Consider the following 26,035-nt stretch of genomic DNA (forward strand, 5'->3'; position numbering starts at 1 on the left):
ACAGGAGTGGATGGCACTTCACCAAGAATGGGAAATACACGGTACAATCAGGGTATCAGGTGGAAAGGATTTATCCGGATAAGGAGAAACCACCTGAGTGTTTTGGTCCCAATGTAGATATTCTCAAAGCATTCTGCTGGAAAGTGCGATGTCCCCCAAAGTTAAAGCATTTTTTATGGCAGCTGGTGTCCGGTTGTATAGCGGTAAAGAAAAATCTCAAAGCGAGAGGAATACAAGGCGACATTTGCTGTGCCCGGTGTGGAGACCCGGAGGAATCAATAAACCATGTATTTTTCGAATGTCCCCCAGCACGCCAAGTGTGGGCACTTTCGAGGATTCCATCAAATCCAAACCTTTTCCCAATGGGCTCTCTTTTTGCTAATATGGACCATTTATTTTGGAGAGTTAACCCACAAATGGAGGATCATCAGTTTGCTTGGATATTATGGTATATTTGGAAGGCCCGGAACAACAAAGTGTTTAGTAACCTTGATGTTGAGCCAAGGGAAACGCTTCGATTAACCGAAGTTGAATCAACGCTGTGGGCTGAGGCACATGTTATTAACAATCATCGATTGGCACATGAATTACAGGTCAGGCCGGAAATAGGAACCACAGGAAGATGGTGTTTCACAGACGGTTCTTGGAAAGATAAGGACCAATTTTCAGGACAAGGATGGCTTAGTACGTTACCAGGTTTTGATGGTTTATTAGGAGCAAGGAATGTCAGGGCATGCCTTTCACCCCTTCATTCGGAGATAGAGGCTTTAATTTGGGCAATGGAATGTATGAGAAATTTAAGGCAGTTCCAGGTTACGTTTGCGACGGATTGTTCTCAATTGGTGAAGATGGTTTCGGAACCAGAGGAATGGCCAGCATTTGAAAGCTACCTGGAAGATATCAAGCTTTTGCGACGAAGCTTCATCAACTCAGATATTGTTCATGTTCCTAGGACGGAAAATAAACGGGCAGATAGCTTGGCACGTAGTGCTCGGCAACAACCGTCTTTCGTCGTGCACATGGACGCAGAGTTACCACATTGGTTTACAGAGTCTACATGAGTCTGTAAATGTTTGCTGTCAAAAAAAAAAAAAAAAAAAAATTTTTTTATCCTCCCGCAACCGCAAACGCTAGCTAGAGCCAGCTTTTGAATTTATGAGATTCGGAGCGGTTTGAAGCGGTTTAGAGCGATTTGAGTGATTGTTGCAAACCGCCGACAACCGCTATCAACCGCAAAAGATGCGTTTGCGGGTGGTAGCGGGAAAACCAGTCGCCCCCTAAATTAACAAGGTGACTAACAACCTCAAACTACAACAGTACAATATATATACACACTATCGCATGCTGTAGAACTATGTTCTCATTTGTTTAATTAGTTTTCATTTAGGAGATGGTTTTGCAATCAGTGTAAAGGCAATGTAGCTAGTAAAGCCACTGCATTACCAGCCCAATAAAGCATTTGCTCTTAACAAGCAATTAAATATTTTAGGGTGTGGGAAGTTTTTTTTGACTGATATGGCAATTTTAGGGTGTGGGAAGTTTCAGTGTAAAAATACCAATCAATAAAATATAATTGTATTCTCTCTATTGGAGTGGAAAGAGATTAGCCAGAACATAACAACCAAACTCCAACCGATCAACTATTGGTTGTGGATACTATTGATGATATCAATTTTTTTTTGAAACCCTGATCAAATTTATTTATTTATAAAAATACAAAGCTATGTATGAATTTCCTTTACAAAAGACAATAGTGTAATCGAATTTGGTCTCTTGTCTGCTTTGCCGTACTTAGATAGATCAGGGATGATAGTGATGAATGCAAACCACCTGGCTACGTCAAACTATTGAAAGAACCATAAAAACTTAATTAGTGAATTAAAATTTTCAAACCAATCGTTACTAAAACATAAAATGTATTATTACTTTGGTACCATAGTGGTTGTCATTTTACAATTTTGTTTTATAACATTGTTCCCTCTCCCTCGTATATATTTTTCTTTCTCATATACTGGTTTAAAAGCAATCATGTTGTTTAAACGCAAAAATAAGATATATTGTGTTTTTTTCACATCAGATATATTGTGTTTTTAGTTTGAAATTTGGTGGAAGAAAAATATGAACCATATATTTTGGTAATAATGCAGGTTGATTCCGAACCCAAAAAGAAGATCGAAGACTCATTTTAGCAATATTTCTCTTGTGGAAATTATGTACTTTGTTTTTACAAATATTTTATTTTGCCCATGACCAATAAATTTGACCCATGAATTGTTCCTAATGCAATAAAATTGAATTAGAGCCACAAAACCTGACTTGTCGCCCAAAAAGTCCACGAAACATCATATTATTGGTGAATTATTTTTATTAATGGAGTCAACGTTCTATGTCATGGGAGCCTTGTATGTTTTATCTTTCCTTATTATAGGAGGAATGGCATCCTCTTTCCATCGTACTAATGGATTCTTCCTTATTCCGTACCATTTTTGTTACTGGAATAGGCTTCTTAGCACTCTATATATCCAATCAAGAAAATAGAGAACACGATTCTTTTTCTTCCTCTTCTTCATTACGCCTCTCATCACCTTCACTTTGTTTGTCTAATAACTGGACACATGATGTCTTTCCAAGCTTCCATGGTGAAGATGTCCGCAAAGACTTTTTAAGTCACATTCAAAAGGGCTTTGAGAGAAAAGGAATCAGGCAATTCAATGACAATGAGATGGAGAGAGGAGAATCCATATCTTTTCAACTTGTAAGGGCGATAAGAGGATCTAAAATCGCGGTGGTCTTGTTCTCCAAGAACTATGCTTCTTCAAAATGGTGTCTTGATGAATTGGTGGAAATTATGAAGTGCCGGCGAGAGTTTGGTCAGATAGTGATAGCGGTTTTCTATAAGGTGGATCCATCTGATATACGCAAGCAAACCGGAGATTTTGGGAAGGTTTTTCGAAAAACTTGTGCAGGGAAAACTAATGAGGAAATCAGGAGATGGAGAGTAGCTTTGGCAGAAGTAGCCGCAATTGCTGGTTATCATTCAAGCAACTGGTTAGTCCTTTTTGATATTTTTGTGTTCTTACAATAAAGGTTTATATCATGTCTAGACGACCGTTTAAAACGCTTTTTAGGACAGTGATTGGGACAATCATCCACTTCAGTCAAAATTGAAATGGTTTCTAAAAAAGTACATGGCACAACAATGTGATGAAAAATTAATATGTGGATAGCAAAAATCTTATGAGATTTTTTTTTTTTTTTGTCATCAAATCTTATGAGATTAATCTTATGATATGTGTTAATTTATGAGATTATTTTTTAGAAAAATATTTCTACTTTATATACATACAGTTTTGTAGGCTTGTTTTTTATATACTTCCAGCCAAAGTGAATATAGTCAATGTGATTTTCATTTTCTTTTGATGACCCCAGGGATAATGAAGCAGATATGGTAGAGAATATAGCCACTGATGTTTCAAAAAAGCTGACTCAGTTCAGGAGATCAATTGATTTCAATTACGACTTAGTTGGCATGGGAAGTCATTTGGAAGAGATGAGACGATTGTTATACTTAGATTCGGATGAAGTGAGGATGATAGGCATTTGGGGTCTTCCTGGGGTTGGTAAGAGCACAATCACTAGATTCCTTTTTAAACAACTTTCTCAAAGATTCAATGTGAGTCTCTATATCAAGGATATCAACGCACTTTATACAAGACCAGCGTCTTCTGATGTGGAATTTATGTCTCTACTAACGTACCATAATGACAACGAAGTTCTTAACCTAAGAATTGAAAGAGAGAAGCTGAAACGCAAGAAAGTGCTTGTGGTTATTGATAACGTCGACAGATCGGTGCAACTAGATGCAATGATGAAAGAAAGTCCATGGTTTGGTCCTGGAAGTCGGGTTGTCGTCGCGGTACAAGATAGGGACGTTTTGGAGGCGCTTAGGATTGGTTATGTTTATAGAGTGGCTTTGCCATCAGATTATGAAGCCATGCAAATCTTTTGTATGGCTGCTTTTGGTCAAAAGTTCCCCAAAGATGGTTATGAGGATCTTGCAAGAAGAGTATGCAATATTGCTGGTAGGCTTCCTTTGAGACTGAAAATCATGGGTTCTTATTTCAGGGGAATGTCCAAGCAGGAGTGGATTGATAAGATTGATCCACTTTGAAAAATGAAAGCAGCTTATTCATGTCCGGGAAAAAGTATCTGGAAGCAACATGATGTTTTATTTATTTTTATTAAAAACAAAAAACATCAATGGCTTCGCCCGGGTTCGAACCGGAGACCTTCAGTGTGTTAGACTGACGTGATAACCAACTACACCACGAAACCATTTGATAGGTGTCCAGCCATTTCCAAATTAATACTAGTTAAAACATACACACTTGTAACAAAGAATATATTCTGAATTCAATTCAATTTCTTGAAATATAATTGTTTTATTCACTTTAGATAACAGATATCTTCGTTATAATTGCTTTGAAGTCATTTGTTTTGACTTCAAAGCAACTGTGGTAACCGGTTTGACCTCTTCTTATAGCAGACAGATCACACAGCTGAATGCAAAACAGAACGGCTTGTGTTCACAGTCACCCAAGCAACTTCCACAGTCGTGACAACCTTCTATGCAGACTACGCAAGCAGTACACAATGATAAGTACAAGGATGATCTTTCAGTGGACAGGTTTCTGTCGAACAATCAAACACCATGCTTGGTTTCTCACACCAGGGGTATGCATGTCTCCAGGTCAGTATACAGGATGTACACAATCTCTGCCTCCTGGATTTTATTTGTAAATCATCATATTGTTGAAAATGAAGGTAATAATATCAGACAAACCACTAGAATATCGGTCCTAGTCCAAAAAAGAGAGAGAGGATATATCTCTATCGATGAGCCCACACCACAGCCCATCTAGTTTAAGTTTTCCTACAACCTGAAATTTAAAGAGGTAGCGACCATACAAAAAAAAAGTTAAAACCTCAAAAAGGCAAAAAGCTAACATTTTTAATAATCTCACAGTGTCACTCTTCCCACCTAAGCTTATTCGCTTTTTATTTATTTTGTGTCTACTAACCATCTTTGTCTCATCTTTCCACTTCAACCAAAGCTCCACATTCAAGCAATCCTCCACAAACCCTAACTCGATTCGATCTCAACCCCAATCTCCATGGATCCGGTATCTCAGTAAAGGAGCTTCCAAATCCGACTTTAACCGGAACCGGAACCGGAAAATGCCGAGCGTTGGAGTGAAGCTCTACAGTGTATTCTTCAAGTTCCTTTTAAAACACCGTTTACAAAACCGGATCCAATCCGAAGATTCCTCCTCCTCCTCATCCTCGGATCCTTTCGGAGTCACGACCCGACCCGAAGAATCAGTCTCCCCTCCGAATCCCTTATTCACCGACGGCGTCGCCACCAAAGACATCCACATCGATCCCTTAACCTCCCTCTCCGTCCGCATCTTCCTCCCCGAATCCGCCCTCTCCCCCGCCTCCGGTAGCCACTCCGGTAAGTCTCGAAGCTTCAACAGCCTCGCCGGATCGGATCTTCTCCTCAGAAGAAACAGCCACGGCTCGTCTAACTCGTTATCCTCTCACAAGTCGGAAGCTAGAAGAAGCAGTTACGCTCACACAACCACCGCCTCCGCTTCCTCATCGTCCGAGGAGGTGTACAGAGGGTACGCACCGTCGTCGTCCGGGAAATGCAGGAAGCTTCCGGTGATGCTGCAGTTCCACGGCGGCGGGTGGGTGAGTGGGAGCAACGACTCGGTGGCGAATGATTTCTTCTGTAGGAGGATGGCGAAGCATTGTGATGTTATTGTTTTGGCGGTTGGGTATAGGCTCGCCCCTGAGAACAGGTACCCCGCGGCGTGTGAGGACGGGTTCAAGGTGTTGCAGTGGCTGGGGAAGCAGGCGAATCTCGCGGAGTGTAATAAGTCGATGGGTGGTGGTTTGAGGAGAGGTGGTGGAGGAGGAGAGGTGAGTAAGCATGTGGTTGATGCTTTTGGTGCTTCTTTGGTGGAGCCTTGGCTCGCTTCTCATGCTGATCCTTCGAGGTATGCCAAACCAAAGTCTTTCCATTTTGCATTGGTTAGCTCTGAGAAAGTGTTGTTTATGATTTGGTATGTGTGTGTGTGTGCTTGCCTAGGTTGGTTTCTTTAGCTAAAAATCTAACCTTTAATGTGAGTTCTTTTGCTATGCAATGTCCTTTTATGATCTTTGATATGTGATTTACTTGTGGAAGTAGCTGATTGAATATATTGTTGTTTCTTGGTCTTGGTGCTGAGTTTAGCTTCACTATCTCACCTCAATAGTGTTTATAGGTCCTTACCATGACGCTTTCTTTGGGGATTTATGCTGCTTCACATCTTATACATTGGCTTTGAATTGGTCTTCGTTGGTTAACTTTGGCCTGGTACATCATGATCAATATGTAAACATGATGATACTTTAAATTCCGGAAATCTCTTAGAGATGAGATAGTAAGCTTGAGGAAACATAATACTTACGGATTCAGATTCCTTAAATGCTATTCATGTCATACGCTACTTACCTCCTATGTTTCCCGATTTTAGTGATGGCTTTCACTTTATTCATTGACTTTTCTTTTCATAAATGTTGTCTTGGTTCTTAAGAACTTCTAAGGATAGAAGAAACTAGATCCCAGCAGAGTGTTCAGAGCAATAATTCATGTTTGTATTTGTATAAGTGTCTGTAGTCTGTAGATGATTGCTTTCATGTGATTCAGGTGAAAAACAATCTTACTGAGTTCTGTGACTTCTCAAAAAAATTTGACACTTCAGATGTGTGCTTCTTGGTGTGAGCTGCGGTGCCAACATAGCAGACTACGTATCCCGAAAAGCCATCGAAGCTGGTCAAAATCTAGACCCAGTCAAGGTCGTGGCTCAAGTCTTAATGTACCCGTTCTTCATCGGCACCGTTCCCACGCAATCCGAGATCAAACAAGCAAACTCCTACTTCTACGACAAACCCATGTGCATTCTCGCTTGGAAGCTTTTCTTACCAGAAGAAGAGTTCAGTCTGGACCACCCGGCAGCGAACCCGCTCGTTCCGGACCGGGGCCCACCGCTCAAGTTCATGCCACCGACGCTAACCATCGTCGCGGAGCATGACTGGATGAGAGACAGAGCCATCGCTTACTCAGAAGAGCTGAGAAAAGTCAACGTGGATGCTCCTGTGCTGGAGTACAAAGACGCCGTTCACGAGTTTGCAACGCTAGACATGCTTCTCAGGACTCCACAGGCTCAGGCTTGTGCAGAAGATATTGCCATCTGGGTTAAGAAGTACATCTCTCTACGTGGTCACGAGTTCTCATACTAGGATTCGTCCGGAAAACTCCAGGAAGCAAAATGAAAATGGTGGACCGAAAACTAAACCGGTTTTGTTGTTTCACACAGTTTTAACTTGGAAGGCAAGCGAGGTTGTGGGGTTCTTCTTCAGTGTGAGTAGAATTAGTTTAGAGAAGTGTCGATGAGGTCGAGTGAAGACTCTCAAAGCTTTTGTTGTCACAGGGTATTTCCTGTATATTAAAAACTATATATTATACGTTCTCTTGACCAAATGTTCCTGCTTTTTGGTTTATCCTCATACCAAGTTTTTGGAAAACCGAACCAAACCAAAGGCAGACCCACAAAAATGAGGTGTATATACCATAACAATTTAGAGCTGTTTGGTCTTAGTAAGTCCTAAACTGAATAAGGTTGGAATTTAAGGTTTTTCTTTTAAGTAGCACTCTGAAATTTCAACAAGTCATGTACATCTAACAAAAATCACACAAGAATCATATCTCCAAAGAAGTCTAAATTTAAATATTTTTTGGTGCAAACTGAAATTAAAACAATACTAGATTAAACATTTTTTTTTGTTTTTGTAGAATCAAATAAATGGATGATAAAATTATGAGAAAGCTGCAACAAAAATGATGCAAAATTAGCACTCGTCACAATAAATTTCATAGTTGTATGTTTTACTGATTCTTATTCAAAACAGACTTTAGCCCTTGGCCTCTTCAACTTTTCATCAGAACGTTCAATAGGGATGACTGACGACCTCTTCAACTTCCCAGGAACGTTCACCTTAGCCTCCTGCAGCATTCTCTGCCAAAGCTCTTTAACATGATGACGACACTTCTTCTGAAACCAAGCTTCAATCTCAGGGTACAGCACATTCGGATTCTGTTCCCATCTCTTTCTCAAACTCCCCAAACTATCAATCTTCTTCTCATTCAACGCTTTCAACAAACTCCCAACTCTCTCTAAACCCCAACCTTCTCTTTCCAACAGCGTTTCAGGCTTTCCAGCCATCAACGCCCTAGCGCTTTTCAAACAAGGCAGCACCTCTCCTCGAAGCAACGCATATCCAAAAACTGCTGCTCTGTACATATCATCACTTATTGCCTCGCTGTGAGCCGGAAGCTCCCAAAGATGAGGACCGAAGCTAGGAACCACCCAGCAGAAAACTCTGTCCAGCTCCCTCGAGTAATACGGTTTCGGGTCCTTGAGCGGCGTGGAGAACACACACAGAGACTTTGCGTGTTTCACCAGCCACTCCGGCTTCACCCGCGTCGCTCCGTGCATGTACGGTTTGTTGGTTCGTAGGAGCTCGCTGTAGACTAGTAACTCTGGTGCAGAGTTTATGAGAGAAGACCAGCGGTGCAAGTAAACAGGCTCTTCTTGAACCGCACACGCTTGGTACTGTGTGGATTTAGTCTTTCTGGCTACACGGTCTGCCCATCCAGCGCATATGGCTTCTCCCAAGAGCTCTTCTTCCTTCTGCAAAAGCGGAGTTTTCGATGATGCCGCGTTTCTCCATGACTCCTCCACGTCTTGTATAGTCCCATGAGTCCATTTGTAAAGGTTCTCAGTTTCGGAGGATCTGAAAACAAGTCGCAGAAGATCAGCTTTGAGCTTAGACATCTCGTTCATAGTCTTCATATTCAAGCCGTTGGTCTCGCAGAAGAGGCCCGGGCCATCCTCCGCGACCTCATAGGAATGCAACACGTAAGCTACGGTCAAAGCGTCGCTGCTCGGGTTGGAGAATCTGTCGCGAGCAGCTTTGATTTTATCTTTTCGATCCTTTTTCCGTTGCTTATCATCTTCATGATCCTCGTTTTGTTTCTCTTCTCCAAACTGCATTATCAATGGGTTCTCTAAACTCAACGCTGCTGCTGCTGCAACCGCGTACGCAAGGACGAGATTCGCCCGGGAGTAGTTAGTTGCCTCTTTCAGCATTTGGATGACTGTGAGAAGCATTCTCGAGTGACGCGGACTCATGGGATAGTTAGACATAGCATTCCCTAGCTGTGTTAGCCTCCCGTCGCTGTCCAGAGCCTCTAAAGCCTTTAAGCATCTTTCTGACTGTTTTATAGATGATGGCTCAGGCGGTGTCGGAAACGGAAAGTTCTCAACCTGTAGAAAAAAGTAGAAAGATTCGTCATGACAGGAACGTTCATTGAGAGTGGTGGCAAGTTGGCAACAGAGGCCTTTCTTTACCTTTGGAATGTTCATAGACTTCAATTGAAGAACGACTCCATCGATAGGAACTCTGGTGATTTCAGGAGGGGATGATTCCTCAAACGTGTTGCTAAAAACAGTAGATGAGTAGAGACGGTAACAGTGGCCAGGTCCGGTTCGTCCAGCTCTTCCAGCTCGTTGACTAGCCGAAGCTTGACTAATCCAATCAACCTCATATGCATCCATACCAGTCTTGATATCGTAGCTCTTGGCCTTGGCACGGCCAGTATCAACCACATACTTTATCCCCGGAATGGTTAGAGAAGTCTCCGCTACGTTAGTTGCCACAACCACAAGTCTTTCTCCTTCCTCAACTTCCGCAAACACTCGGAGCTGTGCATCTGGAGAGAGCATCGCATATAGTGGAAGAACACGTAGCTTCCCTGGAGTAAATGGTTTCTTCTCCTCCTCCTCCTCTGCTTCAGTGGACGTTGTTGTTGTCTCAGTAGATTCAGATCCTTTTTTGTCCGCCAAAGCTTTAAACGCTGCACGAAGAGCATCAACCTTCTTCCCATCTTCTTCAAGTGAACTCGCAAGGCCGCCGTCGTCATCAATTGTTTCCCAGTCGCTTTCTTCATCAGACTCATACATGTTTTCTTCATCAAAATCATCATGTTCACCATTACCAGTTTCATAAGGATCTTCTCCAAACGAGTTAAACTTGTAGTCTTGAGTGTTGGAGGCATCATCAAATGCTTCAGCAATCTCCTTCATGTCAACACCACCAAACGAACCATCAGCATCATCTTCCAGTTTCTTCTCCTTCTCAGACGCATCTCTTCTAGCAGCTTGAGCAACAAGCTCCTTTGAAGACTTACGCAACTTCTCGCACAGATTCTCAACTTCTCTCTGTCCCGTCACAAACACAAGTATCCCTCCTTGTGGTAGCTTTTTGTGAATCGACATCACTTTCTTATAAGCTTCACCCATATAATTAAACTCGTCGGTCCTCTTGGAGAAATGTATAGTCACCGGGTACTGTCGAGTGGGAACCTCTATTACCGGAGGTGGCTTCGGGAACAACCTTTGCCCCGATACGAAATCTTCTACTCGCAGAGTTGCACTCATCAATATAAGTTTAAGCGGCCAGATAACGTCTTTTGATGCTATTGTGCCTCCATTTTGTAGATGCTTCTGTTGATCCCTGTAGAGTTCCTGTCGCATTTTGATGGAGCGAGTGAGCATCCCAATTAGAATGTCTGTGTTCAAGCTTCTTTCATGAGCTTCATCGAGAATGATCACCGAGTAACGCTTCAGTAAGAGATCGTCCTGCAACAGAAGAAATTTAAACAAATCAAATTATCTTATAACATTTGAGAATGGGAGAAAAAAAAAGAATCTAAAAAAAATGATTACCTTAATTTCACGGACTAGAATCCCATCGGTCATAAACTTGATAGCTGAGTTCTCGCCAATCTTTTTGTCGTACCTAACTTGAAACCCAACTTCTTGACCGAGACGAACACCAAGCTCATGAGCCACCCTCTTGGCAGTGGCGAGGACAGCCACACGACGTGGCTGTGTAATACCGATAACCCCGCTCCGAGAACTGACTTGCTTTGAACCAAAACCAGCTTCATAGAGGAACTGAAAGATTCAGAAACAGGATTGGATTAGCACTGAGACCAAAAGTCAGACAATGAGGCAAAACCAACTGACCTGAGGAACTTGAGTGGTTTTACCACAACCGGTCTTTCCAGAAATAATAACGGTGGGGTGATAATTAATAGCCTCCATGATCTCCTGCTCCATCATTATTATAGGAAGTTCCTTCCTGGTCTCTTCAACTTCAGCTGGTCTTGAAACATGAACTACAAACGCAGGTCCTTTTAGAGTTACATCTTCACTCTCATCCTGTTTTTCGTTATAAAAAAAAACCCATTAAAAACCAATCAAACCAAACACACACATCATAGCCGAATTTTCAAAAATTTGACAAACCATTCTTTGTAAGCCTTCCTCCTCATCATCATCATCACGTCGAGTTGTCTGTAGATTCTTAAACATAGTCTCATCTTCTTCACGGACCTTAGTTTCATCTTCTTCATGGACCTCTTCAGCAGAGATCATCACTTCATTGGCATGAGTAAGTTGCTCAGAGTCAGTTTGAAGAGTCGGGAGATGGTTTTCAGGTGTGGTAGGCTCATCGTCCATAAAAGAATCAGAGTCGTCATTTTCCTTGACAGGTTCATCAGACAAAACACCAGCTTTAGATAGTTGCATTGGTCTCCTACGTTTCTCCAGCTTCGTATCAGACTGAAACACACACAAAAAAAGGAGAATCAGAACAAAACAGAACAGAACAGAACACAACTGTCTAAACTATTTCAACAAAGAGAGAAACTTGCTTACTCTTCCAATAGCTTTTGAAGATTGTAAAAGCAAAGACACATCCTCAGATATTTTATACTTGCTGCACCCAACTCAATACCAAACTCATATAAGACAAAAGATGATGAATAAATTTGGGAACTGAAGAAAAGTGTGTAAAAGTAAAGCATACTCTAACAACTCTGCGGTTTTGGCAGAGAGGAGCTCTCTCTCCTTCTCTTCCTCAATTTTCTTCAGCTTACGTTTCTGAGATTTGCTCAAAGTCGTCTTCTTTAAATTGAGCTTATCACTCATCTGTTAATTACAGGTTTTAGTCACTACTTGCAAAAATCTAATTACTTTCGATTAGGGTATATGGTTAAACCTTGTTGGGTCCTGTGTTCTTCTTCTTCCTTGGAGGCATTATATCTAAATTGGAATCTTCTCCCTTCATGCTAGCCACCGAGAAACTGAAAGAATAAGAAGGAAAGTCTTCTAGGATCCATTAAAGACAAAATTATTGCAAAGGAGACGGAGAGAGAAGTCGGCCGGTACCTTAGGTTGTGCCGCCGGAGTCCGGTCTAACTCGCCGGAAACGGTGGCGTTAGGTTTTGGGAAGAGAAATTAAAGAAGAAAGCTGCGCGATGAATATTTACGAATCAATTTAACCTTTTTTTTATTTGGGTCCAGAACGGGCCCGGCCCGATAAGGCGATAACCCATTTAACAATTCCTTAACAACAGTAAAAGAATGAGAATTCGGCCAAAAAAAACCTCAACTTTACACGAATTGCCAAAACAAACATGAACTTTGGGGCTCGCCAAAAAAACACCAAACTTTCATTGACTTTAGAATTAATTAACAATGTTTTTGCTGACTTGCCAATTTAGCACGCCGTCAACAAATTTAACAGAAATATTTGACGTCGTTTATTATTGACGTTAAGTGAAACGACGTCGTTTTCAAATGAGATGAAACAACGTCGTTTTACACGATTTGAAATTAAAAATATGTAAACCCCTGGATTCGAACCCAGGTTGGTTGGTCAAATAGGAAGGTATTTTACCACTGGGCTACTAGCAATTTTAATGTACATACTAACATGTTTACTTTTATTTGGTACATATTAAATATAAAAAATTCTCTAAAAACTTAATAAGATCTTTAAAATTCCAAAAAAATTAAAAAAATAAAGAAGATTTTTATAAAATTAATTTTGAAATTAAAATTGAAAATAAATTTTTTCTTTTTAAAAAATAAAAATTCTTCCAAAATTTTCTAAAAAATTAAAACGAACTTTAAATTCCAAAAAATTGAAAAAATAAAGAAATTTTTATAACATAAATTTTGAAATTAAAATTGAAACTAAAATTTTATTTTTCTTTAAAAAAATAAAAAAAATATTTTTCTTTAAAAAAAATAAAAAAATCTTCCAAAAATTTCATAAAAATAATTTTGAATTAAAATTAAATATTTGTTTTTCTTTAAAAAATCAAAAACAATTCCAAAATTTTCATTTTTAAAAAAAAAATCCAAATTTTTTAAAATTATAATAAAATGCAAAAAATTAAAGTTAGAATTATCAACTTTTTATGTGTGTATAATTAATTTCAACTTTTAGCAAATGTATTAAAAAAATTGAAAATTTTGGAAGATTTTTTATTTTTTGAAAAGAAAAAATTTTATTTTATTTTCTATTTTAATTTCAAAATTAATTTTATAAAAATTTCTTTATTTTTTCAAACTTTTGGAATTTTAAAGATCTTTTTAAGTTTTTAGAAAGTTTTGGAAGAGTTTTTATTTTTTAAAAGAAAAATAAAATTTTATTTTTAATTTTAATTTCTAAATTAATTTTATAAAAATCTTCTTTATTTTTTAATTTTTTGGAATTTTAAAGATCTCATTAAGTTTTTAGAGAATTTTTTATATTTAATATGTACCAAATAAAAGTAAACATGTTAGTAAGTACATTGAAAGTGCCAGTAGCCCAGTGGTAAAATACCTTCCCATTTGGCCAACCAACCTGGGTTCGAATCCAGGTGTTTACATATTTTTAATTTCAAATCGTGTAAAACGACGTCGTTTCATCTTATTTGAAAACGACGTCGTTTCACTTAACGTCAACAATAAACGACGTCAAATGTTTCTGTTAAATTTGTTGACGGCGTGCTAAATTGGCAAGTCAGCGAAAACATTGTTAATTAATTCTAAAGTCAATGAAAGTTTGGTGTTTTTTTGGCCAGCCTCAAAGTTCATGTTTGTTTTGGCAATTCGTGTAAAGTTGAGGTTTTTTTTGGCCGAATTCCCGTAAAAGAATTAAGCTTTGGTTTTCTTTTTCAGTCTCTCCATATACAAGCTTGGTTAATCTTTTGACTGCCTTTGAAAATACATTCTCTTTTCTACAAACACATGTACATCTCATTTCTTCTATAATAATATATTTCTTTACATATATAATCCACCTTAACGTTACAAATACTATGTAAATATATATATATATATATATATACATAGTATATAAAGTAAAAAGTTCACATACATATATAATATAAATTTACATATGATAATTTTATATCATAATCATTTTATAGTTTCTACAATAATTAATTAGTTTATAAGTTTTGATTATTTATTATTCTAAGCTTAATTTTAATCTAATATATAATGTTATTATTAACCACTCATGCTTTATTTTAAAAGTTCACGACTAAAATTTTACAGTTATAGTATAAAATCCTATATCATAAATTCTACACAAAAACATAAATCCACAGCCGGGAACCATTCATATTCGAAATTTTTTTTATAACTTCTTTGTTGTTAACTCCTAGTTAAAATTTTAATTTATTTAAGTATAAATCTCATAAATAAGTTTTCAGTTTTGTAACAAAAAATATATTAAAATATTTATAAAATATAATTTATTAATTAACTAAATATTAAATTATCTGATATCTTAAATTTCCACGTTTCAAATACTAAACTCTAACTTTTTTTTTTACTAAACCCAAATCCAAATAATAATAGAAAATATCTTTTAAATTTTTTAAATAATTTTATTTTAATAATATTTCTTTTTTCCTATTTTTTGAATAAAAACTCGATTTAATGCTATCTGAAGATATTTCTTTTTTTTTTTCTTTATAAAGTAAATTCAAATTCTGATCAGTATGTATCACAGGTGCTAAAGTTAGGCCCATAATCCAAATACGGCCCACTAATTAAGGTTCAACCCGACTCGTAATCAATTATCCGAAAACAAACCCGGTTAGCGCAGAGATCTCGGTTTTATTCGGCCCCTCGATTCGAGGAAAAGAAGCTGACCTCCGTCGCACCGTGCTTCGATCCCATCTTAACCGGCGGTACACCGGACTTCTCGTGGTTTCTCTCGCCATCTTCTCCACCCGGTTAGTTCAGTTCTTTCACTCATCAATGACTCTCTCATGGGTTCACATTAATGGCGAGATCCAATTATAAAAAAAAATGTTTCATATTTGCGCCTTTTTATGTTGTCTGATGTGCTATTTATTACTCTTCTGCCACATTGCTGTTACTATTTTAAGCTAGTTTCATTTTACTAACATGTTTACTGCACATTGACACTGTATCAATTAGAGATCTAACTGGTCCCAGCTTTGCTGTTTATGGGTTCTTCACTTGTCTGAATCAAGACCATACTTGTTTTAGTAACTACATCTTACTAAACTGTATCGACTTGGGATCTAACTAGCTTAGTAATAATGTCTGTTTAGTGGAAACTTTTTGGCGTAGTCACACTGTGTATGCGTTTATACTTGTCTGAATCAAGACCATACTCGTTTTAGTAGCTACGTTCTGTTTGGTTTCTCTGTTTATATTTTCTTTTTCTTATCATTTTTTAATGTTCATTTTTAAATAAAAAAAAACTGGATATGGCAGTGTGGTTTTTAGAAGGGGTTTGGCATGCTTTTGAGATCTAACCTAGTAACTGGTCCCAACTTTGCCGTTTATGTGTTCTTCACTTGTCTGAATCAAGACCATACTCGTTTTAGTAACTACATGTTCTGTCTAGCTTCATTTGACTAACGTGTTACTAAACTCTACCGATTTGAGATTTAAGTTTTAGTAATAATGTCTGTTTAGTGGAAACTTTTTGGTGTAGTCACACTGTTTATGCGTTTTCACTTGTCTGAATCAAGGCCATACTCGTTTTAGTAGCTATGTGATCTGTTTGGTTTCTCAGTTTTTATTTTCTGTTTCTTATCATATTTCTTTTTTCTTATCATTTTTTTTTTAAAAATGGATATGGCAGTGTGGTTTTTAGAAGGGATTTGGCATGCTTTTAAGAAGATATATAAGATTGCAATGCGTGGTGCAAGATATACTATGACCACTCAAGGCGTTAGACCGAGGCTGAGGATAGTCGGCGTTGTGATTTTAGCTGCGTGGATTGGGCTTGCGGCATTGTTTGGTCTGTTAAAACCTATAAAGAGTGGGTGTACTATGACTTACATGTATCCCACTTACATTCCTATCTCTGTGACGGACGGTGCAACTCCTCCTGGGAGATATGGACTTTACCTTTACCATGAAGGATGGAGGAAGATTGATTTTAAGGAACACCTCGATAGACTTAGCGGTGTTCCAGTTCTTTTCATCCCAGGCAATGCCGGTAGTTACAAGCAGGCAAGGATCACCGTTTCCTTTCTTGAGTTTTTAAAATTAGAAATTACACATTTGTAGTAATATTATGGAATTTAGATGGTGCAACTACAAAAGCATTAGGTAGTGGAAACAAAATAGTTAATCCAAGGTCGGTCCTGAAATTTTGGGGGTTATAGACAATTTTTTTTTCTTGTTTAAAGCGTTATAGATAATTTAATAAGGACTTATATAAAAAAATTAAATACAATTTGGGGTCTTAATATATGTAAAAAAATTCTAAAATTTTGGGGCCATATGCCAATGCTTCATTAGCCTATGCTCAGGACCGGCCCTGAGCCAAAGTGGAGGATTCTTTAACTAGCAGCTTTGCATGTGGTTGCGGAGCCATAATGTGAAATAACTTACTTCTGTTGGGAACTTATCTCCAGGTTTCGAATACCAGTCTCCTCATAGGCCTTGTTTCTTCGTACAGGTCAGGTCTGTGGCAGCAGAGTCTGATAGAGCATACCAGGGAGGCCCATTTGAGCGCACATTCTACCAGGAAGCTTCTCTATTCCGTGGAGAAGGAGCAGATACAGAGTCTGTAGAATATGATATGCCTAGTCAGTACAGTAACAGGCTAGATTGGTTTGCTGTGGATCTTGAAGGTGAACATTCTGCAATGGATGGTCGCATCCTTGAGGAGCACACTGAATATGTAGTATATGCCATTCATAGGGTAGGGACTTTTGATAGTTTTGCTACATTCTCTTCATAACATTCTCAAGTAAAAACACAGAATCTGCTTGAAGTCCTGTTTCCGAGTGATTATGACTCTATTTAGTCCCTTATTCATATCTACTTGTTTTCTTCAGATTCTAGATCAATATAAGGAATCTCATGAAACCAGAGAAAGGGAAGGTGCCGCTGCCTCCAGTAACATACCACGTAATGTGATATTGGTTGGGCATTCTATGGGTGGTTTTGTTGCCAGAGCTGCTGCAGTCCATCCTCGTTTGCGGAAATCAGCTGTGCAGACCATTCTAACTCTCTCAAGTCCACACCAGTAAGTTTTCTACACGCTTAACAAGTTATACTCGCCAAGCAACATGGTTTAGGTTTTTTTATGTATCTAATTTCATCCAGATCACCTCCTCTGGCATTGCAGCCGTCCTTGGGGCATTACTTTGCTAAGGTGAACCGAGAATGGAGAAAAGGGTATGAAGTTCAAACATCCCCTGGGGGAAGTCATGTGTCTGAGCCATTACTATGCGGAGTTGTTGTTGTTTCCATTGCTGGTGGCTACAATGACTATCAGGTCTGGTGCTTTCTCTGATTGCACTTTAGCTCCATTAGGATGGGATCGGATGTCTTATTGAGGCTTAACATTTTCCATTTTGGCCTCAGGTGCGATCGAAGTTAGAATCACTTGATGGTATTGTCCCTTCAAGTCATGGTTTTATGATAAGTAGTACAAGCATGAAAGATGTGTGGCTGTCAATGGAACATCAAGCGATTCTATGGTGTAACCAATTGGTTGTTCAAGTAGGTTAACAAAACCCTATTCTGTAATTTGGAAAATGCCATGTTTCAATGGATTTTTTAAGATTCGCATGTCTCGCAGGTTTCACATACACTTCTTAGTTTGGTGGACTCAAAAACTAGTCAGCCATTTTCTGATACTCAAATGAGACTCTGGGTTTTGACCAGAATGCTTCAAAGTGCATTATCACAAAGCTTCAATGGAATCACACCCATGAAAGTCTCTCATGAGTTACCCATGTTGGCCTCAAAGGGTAGTTATGAGAACAATTCATTAATTGTCTCTATTGCTCGTGGGTAGAGATGTATTCTCTTAACACTGTGATGTCTATCTTCCCAGGCTCTGAATCACAAACTTCTACCTGTGGCCTGGATTGGAGGGAAGATGCTCTCGATAGGGATCTGTACATACAAACGAGTACTGTTACAATATTAGCTATGGACGGGAGAAGGCGCTGGTTGGACATAGAATCATTGGTCTCTGCTGATATGATTCACTTAATGATTGCTATTTTAAGACTTGTATATCACTTAAGTTATTGATCTCCCATGACACGTTTTCTGTACTATAGGGATCAAATGGAAAGAACCACTTTATCTTTGTTACAAATCTGGCACCTTGTTCTGGTGTAAGACTCCATCTATGGCCTGAGAAGGAGAAGGAGAAGGAGAATTCAAATTTACCAGTTTGTGAAAGAGTTCTGGAAGTTACGTCAAAAATGGTTCTCATTCCAGCAGGCCCTGCGCCAAAACAGGTTATATATCAGTTACAACAATGCTTGATTTGTTTCCAGTAACACAGACATTGTCTTTCCATTTTCATTAGCTAGTTTTTCCTTTATGTTTATTAAGTCGGAACCAGGGAGTCAAACCGAGCAAGCTCCCCCATCTGCAGTGCTAAAGCTAGGACCTGAAGACATGCAGGGATTCAGATTCTTGACTATCTCAGTTGCGCCTCGCGAAGTAACTACTCACCTCGATACATTTGCTTTCTTTCAGATAACTTATAGTGTGTACTAACTGAAATGAGACCTTCTCTTGCACAGGCAGTTTCCGGTAAACCTCCTGCGGCGGTTTCTATGGCAGTAGGGCAATTCTTTAACCCTGAGGAAGGGGCCATGGAGGTCTCATCTTCATCTATGCTCTTATCCGCTTACTGGACAAAGGTTATTATTCTTAAAAGTGGCACCACTCTTCCTTTGAATCTCCAGTGTTTTGAATTCAGACTACTTTTTCTGCAGGAGCTATTTTTGAAGGAGGACCATCCTCTAGCTTACAATCTATCATTTGCTATCAGCTTAGGTCTACTTCCCATAACACTGTCCCTGAAAACAGCTGGATGTGGAATTAAAACTTCTGGTTTACCAGATGGCGAAACTGGAGACTTGGATAATGATAGTAAGAATTCAAAACTCTGTTGTTATGATTTTTTATCATTGTTAGCTCTTTCTTATAATTTTACTTACCACACATTGTTCAAATTTGCAGAGCTTTGCAAATTGCGTTGCTTCCCACCTGTTGCACTTGCCTGGGATTCTACATCTGGACTTCACGTGTTTCCCAATCTCTACAGTGAGACTGTAGTTATTGATTCTTCACCAGCTCTTTGGAGTTCTCAGAGTTCTGAGAAATCTACTGTTATGCTACTGGTCAGAATTCTCTTTCACTAAAGCTAGTCTCTGTTATCCTCACTGAAACTGAAAACTCAAATGCTTTTTTCTTTTCTTTCCTGGCTCTTCTGCAGATTGATCCTCATTGCTCGTACACTGCAAATGTTCATGTCTCTGCTCCTGCTGTGTCCGGCAGATTTGTACTTCTATATGGTCCTCAGGTAGCTTTATCTCTGATCTCTTGAGGATAGGAGGAAGCTTTCTGATTTATGAGTGACTGAACCTTTCTTCACATGTTATCTGATATTGCAGATAGTTGGCTTCTCATTTGCCATTACATTGTTTACCCTTATGCGGCAAGCTAATCAATGGGACCACAAACAAGCTGTGCCACCATTGCTCTCTGCTGTAGAGTCCAACTTAGAACTGCCATCTCCATTTCTGCTTCTAGCTGCTTTCCCTCTTCTTAGTGCTTTGCTCTTCTCCTTCCTAATGGCGCAACCATTTCCTCCCCTCGCAAGCTTCACTGTTGTCTCGTTTATCTGTTATTTGTTGGCGAATGCCTTCATCAGTGTGTTAGTTATTGTCTCCAAGTTTGTCTTCCAAGCGTCGGCTCTTGTCCACACCACTGTTAAATCAAAGTAAGTACATTGCTTTCTTCACTTGTTTTTGTTCTAATGTAATCCAGAAGTAACTGAATAAGTGTCAATGAGTCGCAGATGCCAAAATTTGGAAAGAAGCTCGTCTCTTGCTTCTAGCCTAGTCTGTCTAAAGGTTTGCTCTTTCGCTCCTAACCTTTACCTAAACCCGTTTAATATTAAATGGATGCTAGAATACAAAAGCTCCATCTCTCTCCCTTGCATATCATGAAAAAACATATGCTCTTACTTTAGCATCTTCTGTAGCTAAGTGTTATTAATCAGAATTGAGTTAGTGAGATTATTTTTCTTAAAAGCAGGCAATCCGAATTCTGAAGCTCAACACAACAATTGTTATGACACTAGTAGCGGTTACCTTGGTGTCCTTTGTTCATCCTGCTCTGGGTCTTTTTGTACTACTAGCCTCTCATGCCCTTTGCTGCCATAACTCAATGTTCTGGTAAGCAAACTCTCTGTCTTTTCAAATTACAAAGACGATATGCTCTAGTTAGACGCTTTATATGAGATTATTGATTACAGCGTCTAGACAGATTTTTTTGAGTGCCTAGACCGATTTAAAGAAAAACGTTTTAGAAAAATCGTTTCGGTTAGGTCCAATTTGCCGACTGGGCGGATGTTTAGAACAACATTCTTACCTGTCAATAACAGTATGTGATCCAGAAAATTGCACTCATATGAGTAGAAAGAAAAGCATGAATAAGAAATTAGTAAAGAGGCAATATTAGCTAACGGTTATATTTTGTTTTGTGTCATGGAAGTATCATGATGGCATCGAGGAGAAAAGAACCAGTCGACCAGAAAACTGAAGCCGAGCAAAAAACTCGACATACCTCAGGGAAACAAGAACCCTTATCAGCAGACACGTCTGAAAAATCATTTGTTGAGACACAAGCTGACATCTTCAACCACAGACACGGCTTACTAATATTGCATCTCCTTGCAGCAATGATGTTCGTACCCTCTCTTGCCGCTTGGTTCCAGGTACTCTTTTTCATGCTGCTACTCGATGGCTGTTAAGAATATGGTCATTACCTGAGTGATGGTTTTAATGGAATAATCTTCTTGTATAGCGTATTGGAACGGGACAAAGCTTCCCTTGGTTTGCTGATTCAGCTCTCTGTGTTGGTGTAATCTTCCACGGAGTAATGAACTCGAGACCCGAGTCAAGCATCCTCCGCTCTTTCCCATCTGTCTTGGGGCACCAGCTTCGTCCACATCATATTTATCTCCTGGCGGGTTACTACTGCTTCTTCTCTGGACTAGAGTTGGCTCCTTACAAAGTGTTCTACGCTATAGCTGCTTTAGGATACATCTCTTTGAGTCTTAAGATCTCACAGGTGAACAATAACGACCTTCGGTTCCGTACCAAAAGCAGAATTCACAGACGCTGAGCTCTTTAGTCCGAACTATAGAATATTCAAATAGTGGATCTTCACTGCTCAATGAACGGAAATGAAATCAAAGAGAATTTTGTTATGGTTTCAATCTTCATCAGTAATGTTAGTTAGTTAGATTCAGAATTGGTTTCATTGTTTTTTCTGCAGCGTGTTTGTTTGTCGTATACGTTACACGACTACAAAGGGCTCGATTGCTTGGACCAGGCTACTATGATTATTTTTGGATGATAGGGTTTAAGTAATTAGCCGAGAGAGCAGATTGTATGTTTGGATCGTATGTATGCATATGCTTAATGAGATTTAATACTATGTCAAGGTTTATGATCTGTGATTTTACATCAAATCGACACTGAGTTTGATGTAAATCTCTTTTCAATTAAGATAACAACGGAAGCTCTTGTAACACGCAAAAAGAAGCAATCAGGAGAATGAAAAACGAATACAAATGAAGAGTAAGTCACAAAATAAACCAAAGCAAGTTAGGCAACTCAGTAGATGAAACCGGCGACCAGAGCCATGATGGCTACGGCCAAGCCGGTTATTATATCGGCGGCAGCAATGACGGCGGAGTTTGGTGTCTTTGCGTAGTTATTGTCGTTGTCGTATTGAGCCGAGACCGTCGTAATCATCAATGCCAACACTAGACAAGCGAAAGTCATCTGAACAAAGATGTTCTTCATCATTATTTCTGAAAACGCTGTGTGTAAGAAGATTCGTATGTGTATTTTCTTTTTGCTGCAGGAATGTGAAAAGTGGTTTGTTTATATAGAGAGAACTATAAACCATTTGCTATGAATGTTAGATATATGAAAATACTTTTATTTAATATTTGTCATACCATTTCTGTTTGCCGGCTTGATCAAGAAAGCGATTCTTGATCATATTCAATATAGTATTTGCTTGCACGCTAGTTTAAATGGGGAAATAGTTGCCAACCTTCTTTTAGAAATGAAGGTCGAAAGAGTCGTACTCCAGAAAAAATAAAGTAAAAAAGATTAGAAGTCTCGGCTATCTCGATCAAATTTATCCAATAAATATATTATTTTATAGGAAGAGCAAAATGAACGAAAAAGAAAAATTAGTCCAATGTGTTTCTGTAATAAAAAGGGAAAACATATAATAAACATTACAATTTCTAACAAAAATACTTAAGAAGTTTCCACTACATTTTTAATATGACAACTATACTCTGATATATATGCTAAAAGGATATTAGAAACTGACAAGTTCCGTGAAGTTATATATGTATATCTACGTACGTGCTAGCTAGTTTTAACAAATATCATTTTATATATTAGTCGATACTCGATATTAATCAACTAAGAAAGAAATATATATTCGCATGTACGTACGTACGGACTGGATTTCAATAGTTCGATATCAGTATACACATGTCTCTTTGGGTCTCTTATTAGAGTCAGTTCCCAAATTAATAACTTTGTTGCCATTATGTTTTTTTTTTTTTTTCGAATCAATGTAAAATTTATTCAATCAAAACTTATATACATCTACTGCTTCTGGTTTTCTTTGTGCTCAAAGAATCAAAGAATACAAAAAAGCTGGTATCTGTTCTAATCCGTCTTCATGGATCTTGTCTGAACTCAAACCATGTAGTCAAGCTTTCGTCGAGATACCTGTGCCCTTTCCCTTTAACTGATAGTAGCCTGAGCCTTACAGTCTTGTCCACGATCTTTGCCAAGCAATGTACGTTTCGCGGCTGTTCACCGTGATGTCTAAGATTACGCTCCCACCATAGCGTGTGCATTGTAGTTTGAAATGTGTACCTCAATATGAAAGCTTTTGTTGGAGTGAACCTTGGATTGGAAATAATTCCAATCAGTTCGTTCCAATCTGTTGTGAAAACATCCTGCATAAGCCTTCCAACGAGAGTCTTCCAAATCTGACCTGAGTATCGACAACCAAAGAAGAGATGGCTGCATGATTCTTAGGCTGCATTGCACAATACACAAGTTGTATTTGCAGCAATGTTCCACTGCTGCATCCTGTCCCCTGTTTGCAATCTTTCCCGCAAAGCTGTCCAAAGCAAAAAAGAGTACTTTGGCGTCGCTTGAGAGAACCACACTCCCTTACTCCAGGTGCAAGCTTGATTAGGAACCCGCAGCTGTTCCCACGTTTTTTTGTGATAAATTTGCTGGCGTACTTGCCGTCTGCCTGCTTCCAGAGAGGAATGTCCTCCTCTAGTAAGAGGTTTTGCCGAAGACTCGCAATCTCCACTTCTACCTCATTGAGGATATCAGCTCTGTGCCTTCTTCTTCTGTGGCTTACAAGCACCTCGGCCACTGTGGCATTATCTACGATGCCTAGATCAATGCGTCTTCCCTCACCCAAGACCTCTTTAAGACACCCAAACCTCGACCAGTGATCATACCAAAATGTTGTTCTTTCCCCATTTCTCACCTCCATTCGAAGGTATTGCTGTGCTAGCTCTCTCAGGTTGAGCAATTTCCTCCACATCCAAGACCCAGATACTGTGCTTCCTTTTACAGACCAGAATAAACCCTTACGAATCAGGTAACAGTGGATCCATTTGACCCAAAGAGAAGATCGAGAAGAGTAAATGCGCCAGATTAGTTTTAAGCAAAGAACCTTATTTGTTTCTTTCAAAGGTCTCAGCCCCAAACCTCCTTCATTTTTTGGTAGACAAATTTCTTTCCAGCTGACTTTGGCTTTTGTGGTCTTGAGATCCGGACCAGACCACAAGAAAGCTGAGCACAAGCTTTCAATCTCTTTCAAGCAGCTGCCAGGCAGTCTGAGGGCGGAGAGGCAAAAATTCGCAAGACTAGTGATGACTGAGCTAATAAGCTGGAGCCGTCCTGCGTGAGATAAGAACCTCCCTGTCTATGAGCTCATCCGTTTCCTTATTTTCTCAACCAGGGGCATGTAATCAGCAACTGTCATGCGCTTGGTGAGGAGTGGGAGCCCCAAGTAACGAACGGGTAAGGTACCTGTTGAGAAGGAGAAGCTGTTGAGCAGCTCTTCCTCTAGAGACTCTGATATTCCAGCAATATAGAGGGTAGATTTCTCGATACTGATATTTAAACCAGATATGGCAGCGAAGTCAGCAAAGACGGTGAGAACCCCCTCAATGGAGCGTTTTGTTCCATCTGTGAAGACCATCAAATCATCTGCGAAACACAAATGTGTAAGCAAAATGTTTTTACAGTGAGGATGATATCCAATAAGCTTTCGCTCCACAGCTCTGTCTAGCATATGTGATAGAACGTTGATGCAGATCACAAATAGGTAAGGAGACAGCGCACACCCTTGTCGCAGACCTCTTTTGCTTCTGAAAAACCCTGCCAATTCTCCATTAACTTGTACTGAAAAAGAAGCCGTACAGACACATAGCTGAATCCAGTGTATAAATTTTTCAGGCATATTTAAGGCTCTTAGGGTATTTAGGAGGAAAGGCCAATGAACAGAATCGAAAGCTTTAGCGAGATCGATCTTCATCGCACACCTAGGTGATATATCCTCCTTATGATAATCCTTCACGATTTCAGTAGCTAGCAACAAATTCTCTACCAGTAACCTATCCTTAACGAACGCTGACTGGTTATAAGATATGCACTGAGGAAGTGTACCTTTTAACCTGTTCGCTATGATTTTTGATATCACCTTGTAGATGACGTTACAGCACGAGATTGAGCGATAGTCTCTCATCTCTACTGCCGAATCCTTCTTGGGGATAAGAGCTAGGATCGTGGAGTTGAGGCCCTTTGGCAGGAAACCTTTGCTAAAGAACGACTGTACTGCAGTAGTGAAGTCCTTCCCTATGATGCTCCAAGAAGACTTGAAAATTTTTGTGGTGAAGCCATCAGGCCCTGGAGATTTATTGCTCGGCATCCTGAATAATACTTCTCTGATTTCCTCTTCTGTTACTGGTTTTATGAGAGAAGATCGGTCCACATCACTACACCGGAATGGGAGGATCTCTTGGAGTTCTTCCACCGTTCTGTTATGTAACCCGGGTGGCTCCAGGGTTAGAAATTCATTAAAAATTTTCTCTGCTTCTTCCTTGATCTCTTCTTGAGATGTGACTACATTCCCAGAGGAGCATTTGATCTCTCTTATTGCATTTTTTGCCTCTCGGACCTTTGCTGCGTTGTGAAACACCCTGTTGTTGCGGTCCCCCACTTGCAGCCAGTGGAGTTTAGAGCGTTGCTTCAGCAGTTTCTCTTCTATGTCTGATACTCTCTGCCATCGTTCAGCTGCAACCTGTTCAGCTTTCAAAGCTTTCTCGGTAGGTGCCTGTAGTAATTTCTCCTGCTTCTCACATAGATCAAGATGAGCTTTTTTAACCTTCTTTGTGAGTTCCCCAAGTTTTTCTTTGC

At 39.3% G+C, this 26,035-nt stretch overlaps 4 protein-coding genes and 1 non-coding gene across 11 annotated transcripts; 3 read left to right on the top strand and 2 right to left on the bottom strand.

Annotated features, from left to right (window-relative positions):
- Window positions 1-1,356: 1,356 nt before the first annotated feature.
- LOC103854248 (probable disease resistance protein RPP1) lies at window positions 1,357-5,201 on the top strand. Its single transcript, XM_009131182.3, has 2 exons — window positions 1,357-3,048; window positions 3,430-5,201. Exons 1-2 carry the CDS (start codon window positions 2,459-2,461, stop codon window positions 4,169-4,171), a joined length of 1,332 nt encoding a protein of 443 aa, XP_009129430.1. The 5' UTR covers window positions 1,357-2,458; the 3' UTR covers window positions 4,172-5,201.
- On the bottom strand, window positions 4,262-4,335 carry TRNAV-AAC. The gene has a single exon. It is a non-coding gene; the product is annotated as a tRNA-Val (tRNA).
- Window positions 4,988-7,610, top strand: LOC103854247 (probable carboxylesterase 11). Its single transcript, XM_009131181.3, has 2 exons — window positions 4,988-6,062; window positions 6,810-7,610. The coding sequence occupies exons 1-2, from the start codon at window positions 5,239-5,241 to the stop codon at window positions 7,345-7,347; spliced, it is 1,362 nt and encodes a 453-aa protein (XP_009129429.1). The 5' UTR covers window positions 4,988-5,238; the 3' UTR covers window positions 7,348-7,610.
- Window positions 7,611-7,853: 243 nt separating this feature from the next.
- Window positions 7,854-12,529, bottom strand: LOC103854246 (ATP-dependent RNA helicase DEAH13). 6 transcript variants are annotated; one of them, XM_033284276.1, is made up of 9 exons: window positions 12,405-12,529; window positions 12,235-12,319; window positions 12,043-12,164; window positions 11,899-11,952; window positions 11,481-11,797; window positions 11,199-11,393; window positions 10,896-11,126; window positions 9,519-10,808; window positions 7,854-9,434 (listed from the first exon to the last, which is right to left on the bottom strand). In XM_033284276.1, the coding sequence occupies exons 5-9, from the start codon at window positions 11,760-11,762 to the stop codon at window positions 8,004-8,006; spliced, it is 3,429 nt and encodes a 1,142-aa protein (XP_033140167.1). In that variant the 5' UTR covers window positions 11,763-11,797; window positions 11,899-11,952; window positions 12,043-12,164; window positions 12,235-12,319; window positions 12,405-12,529; the 3' UTR covers window positions 7,854-8,003. The 6 variants fall into 6 exon arrangements, with proteins under 6 accessions (XP_033140167.1, XP_033140165.1, XP_033140164.1 ...); XM_033284274.1 differs by having other exon boundaries at window positions 10,896-11,057; window positions 11,481-11,795; window positions 11,892-11,952; XM_033284273.1 differs by having other exon boundaries at window positions 11,481-11,795; window positions 11,892-11,952.
- A 2,564-nt stretch (window positions 12,530-15,093) lies between these two features.
- LOC103854245 lies at window positions 15,094-22,004 on the top strand. Of its 2 annotated transcripts, none has more exons than XM_009131178.3 (19): window positions 15,094-15,256; window positions 16,141-16,514; window positions 16,966-17,211; window positions 17,348-17,538; window positions 17,619-17,790; window positions 17,880-18,017; window positions 18,097-18,268; window positions 18,355-18,491; window positions 18,587-18,769; window positions 18,867-18,977; window positions 19,061-19,180; window positions 19,256-19,412; window positions 19,503-19,663; window positions 19,759-19,845; window positions 19,937-20,265; window positions 20,344-20,398; window positions 20,580-20,722; window positions 21,042-21,264; window positions 21,354-22,004. In XM_009131178.3, exons 2-19 carry the CDS (start codon window positions 16,194-16,196, stop codon window positions 21,672-21,674), a joined length of 3,267 nt encoding a protein of 1,088 aa, XP_009129426.1. In that variant the 5' UTR covers window positions 15,094-15,256; window positions 16,141-16,193; the 3' UTR covers window positions 21,675-22,004. The 2 variants fall into 2 exon arrangements, with proteins under 2 accessions (XP_009129426.1, XP_009129427.1); XM_009131179.3 differs by having other exon boundaries at window positions 20,583-20,722.
- Window positions 22,005-26,035: the final 4,031 nt, after the last annotated feature.

The sequence above is a fragment of the Brassica rapa genome, chromosome A02 (genome assembly GCF_000309985.2).
Source record: "Brassica rapa cultivar Chiifu-401-42 chromosome A02, CAAS_Brap_v3.01, whole genome shotgun sequence".
Lineage (NCBI taxonomy): Eukaryota > Viridiplantae > Streptophyta > Magnoliopsida > Brassicales > Brassicaceae > Brassica > Brassica rapa.

Excerpts from the sequence above, each read along its gene's own strand:
- LOC103854248 (XM_009131182.3), top strand. The coding sequence starts at position 2,459 with ATGGATTCTTCCTTATTCCGTACCATTTTTGTTACTGGAATAGGCTTC. Across the intron at positions 3,049-3,429 it reads GGTTATCATTCAAGCAACTG|GGATAATGAAGCAGATATGG; the intron begins GTTAGTCCTTTT and ends TGATGACCCCAG.
- LOC103854247 (XM_009131181.3), top strand. The coding sequence starts at position 5,239 with ATGCCGAGCGTTGGAGTGAAGCTCTACAGTGTATTCTTCAAGTTCCTT. Across the intron at positions 6,063-6,809 it reads TCTCATGCTGATCCTTCGAG|ATGTGTGCTTCTTGGTGTGA; the intron begins GTATGCCAAACC and ends TTGACACTTCAG.
- LOC103854246 (XM_033284273.1), bottom strand. The coding sequence starts at position 12,303 with ATGAAGGGAGAAGATTCCAATTTAGATATAATGCCTCCAAGGAAGAAG. Across the intron at positions 12,165-12,234 it reads AGAACACAGGACCCAACAAG|ATGAGTGATAAGCTCAATTT; the intron begins GTTTAACCATAT and ends TGTAATTAACAG. Across the intron at positions 11,394-11,480 it reads AGGAAGGCTTACAAAGAATG|GATGAGAGTGAAGATGTAAC; the intron begins GTTTGTCAAATT and ends AACGAAAAACAG.
- LOC103854245 (XM_009131178.3), top strand. The coding sequence starts at position 16,194 with ATGCGTGGTGCAAGATATACTATGACCACTCAAGGCGTTAGACCGAGG. Across the intron at positions 17,791-17,879 it reads GTGGCTACAATGACTATCAG|GTGCGATCGAAGTTAGAATC; the intron begins GTCTGGTGCTTT and ends TTTTGGCCTCAG. Across the intron at positions 18,269-18,354 it reads ACCCATGTTGGCCTCAAAGG|GCTCTGAATCACAAACTTCT; the intron begins GTAGTTATGAGA and ends CTATCTTCCCAG.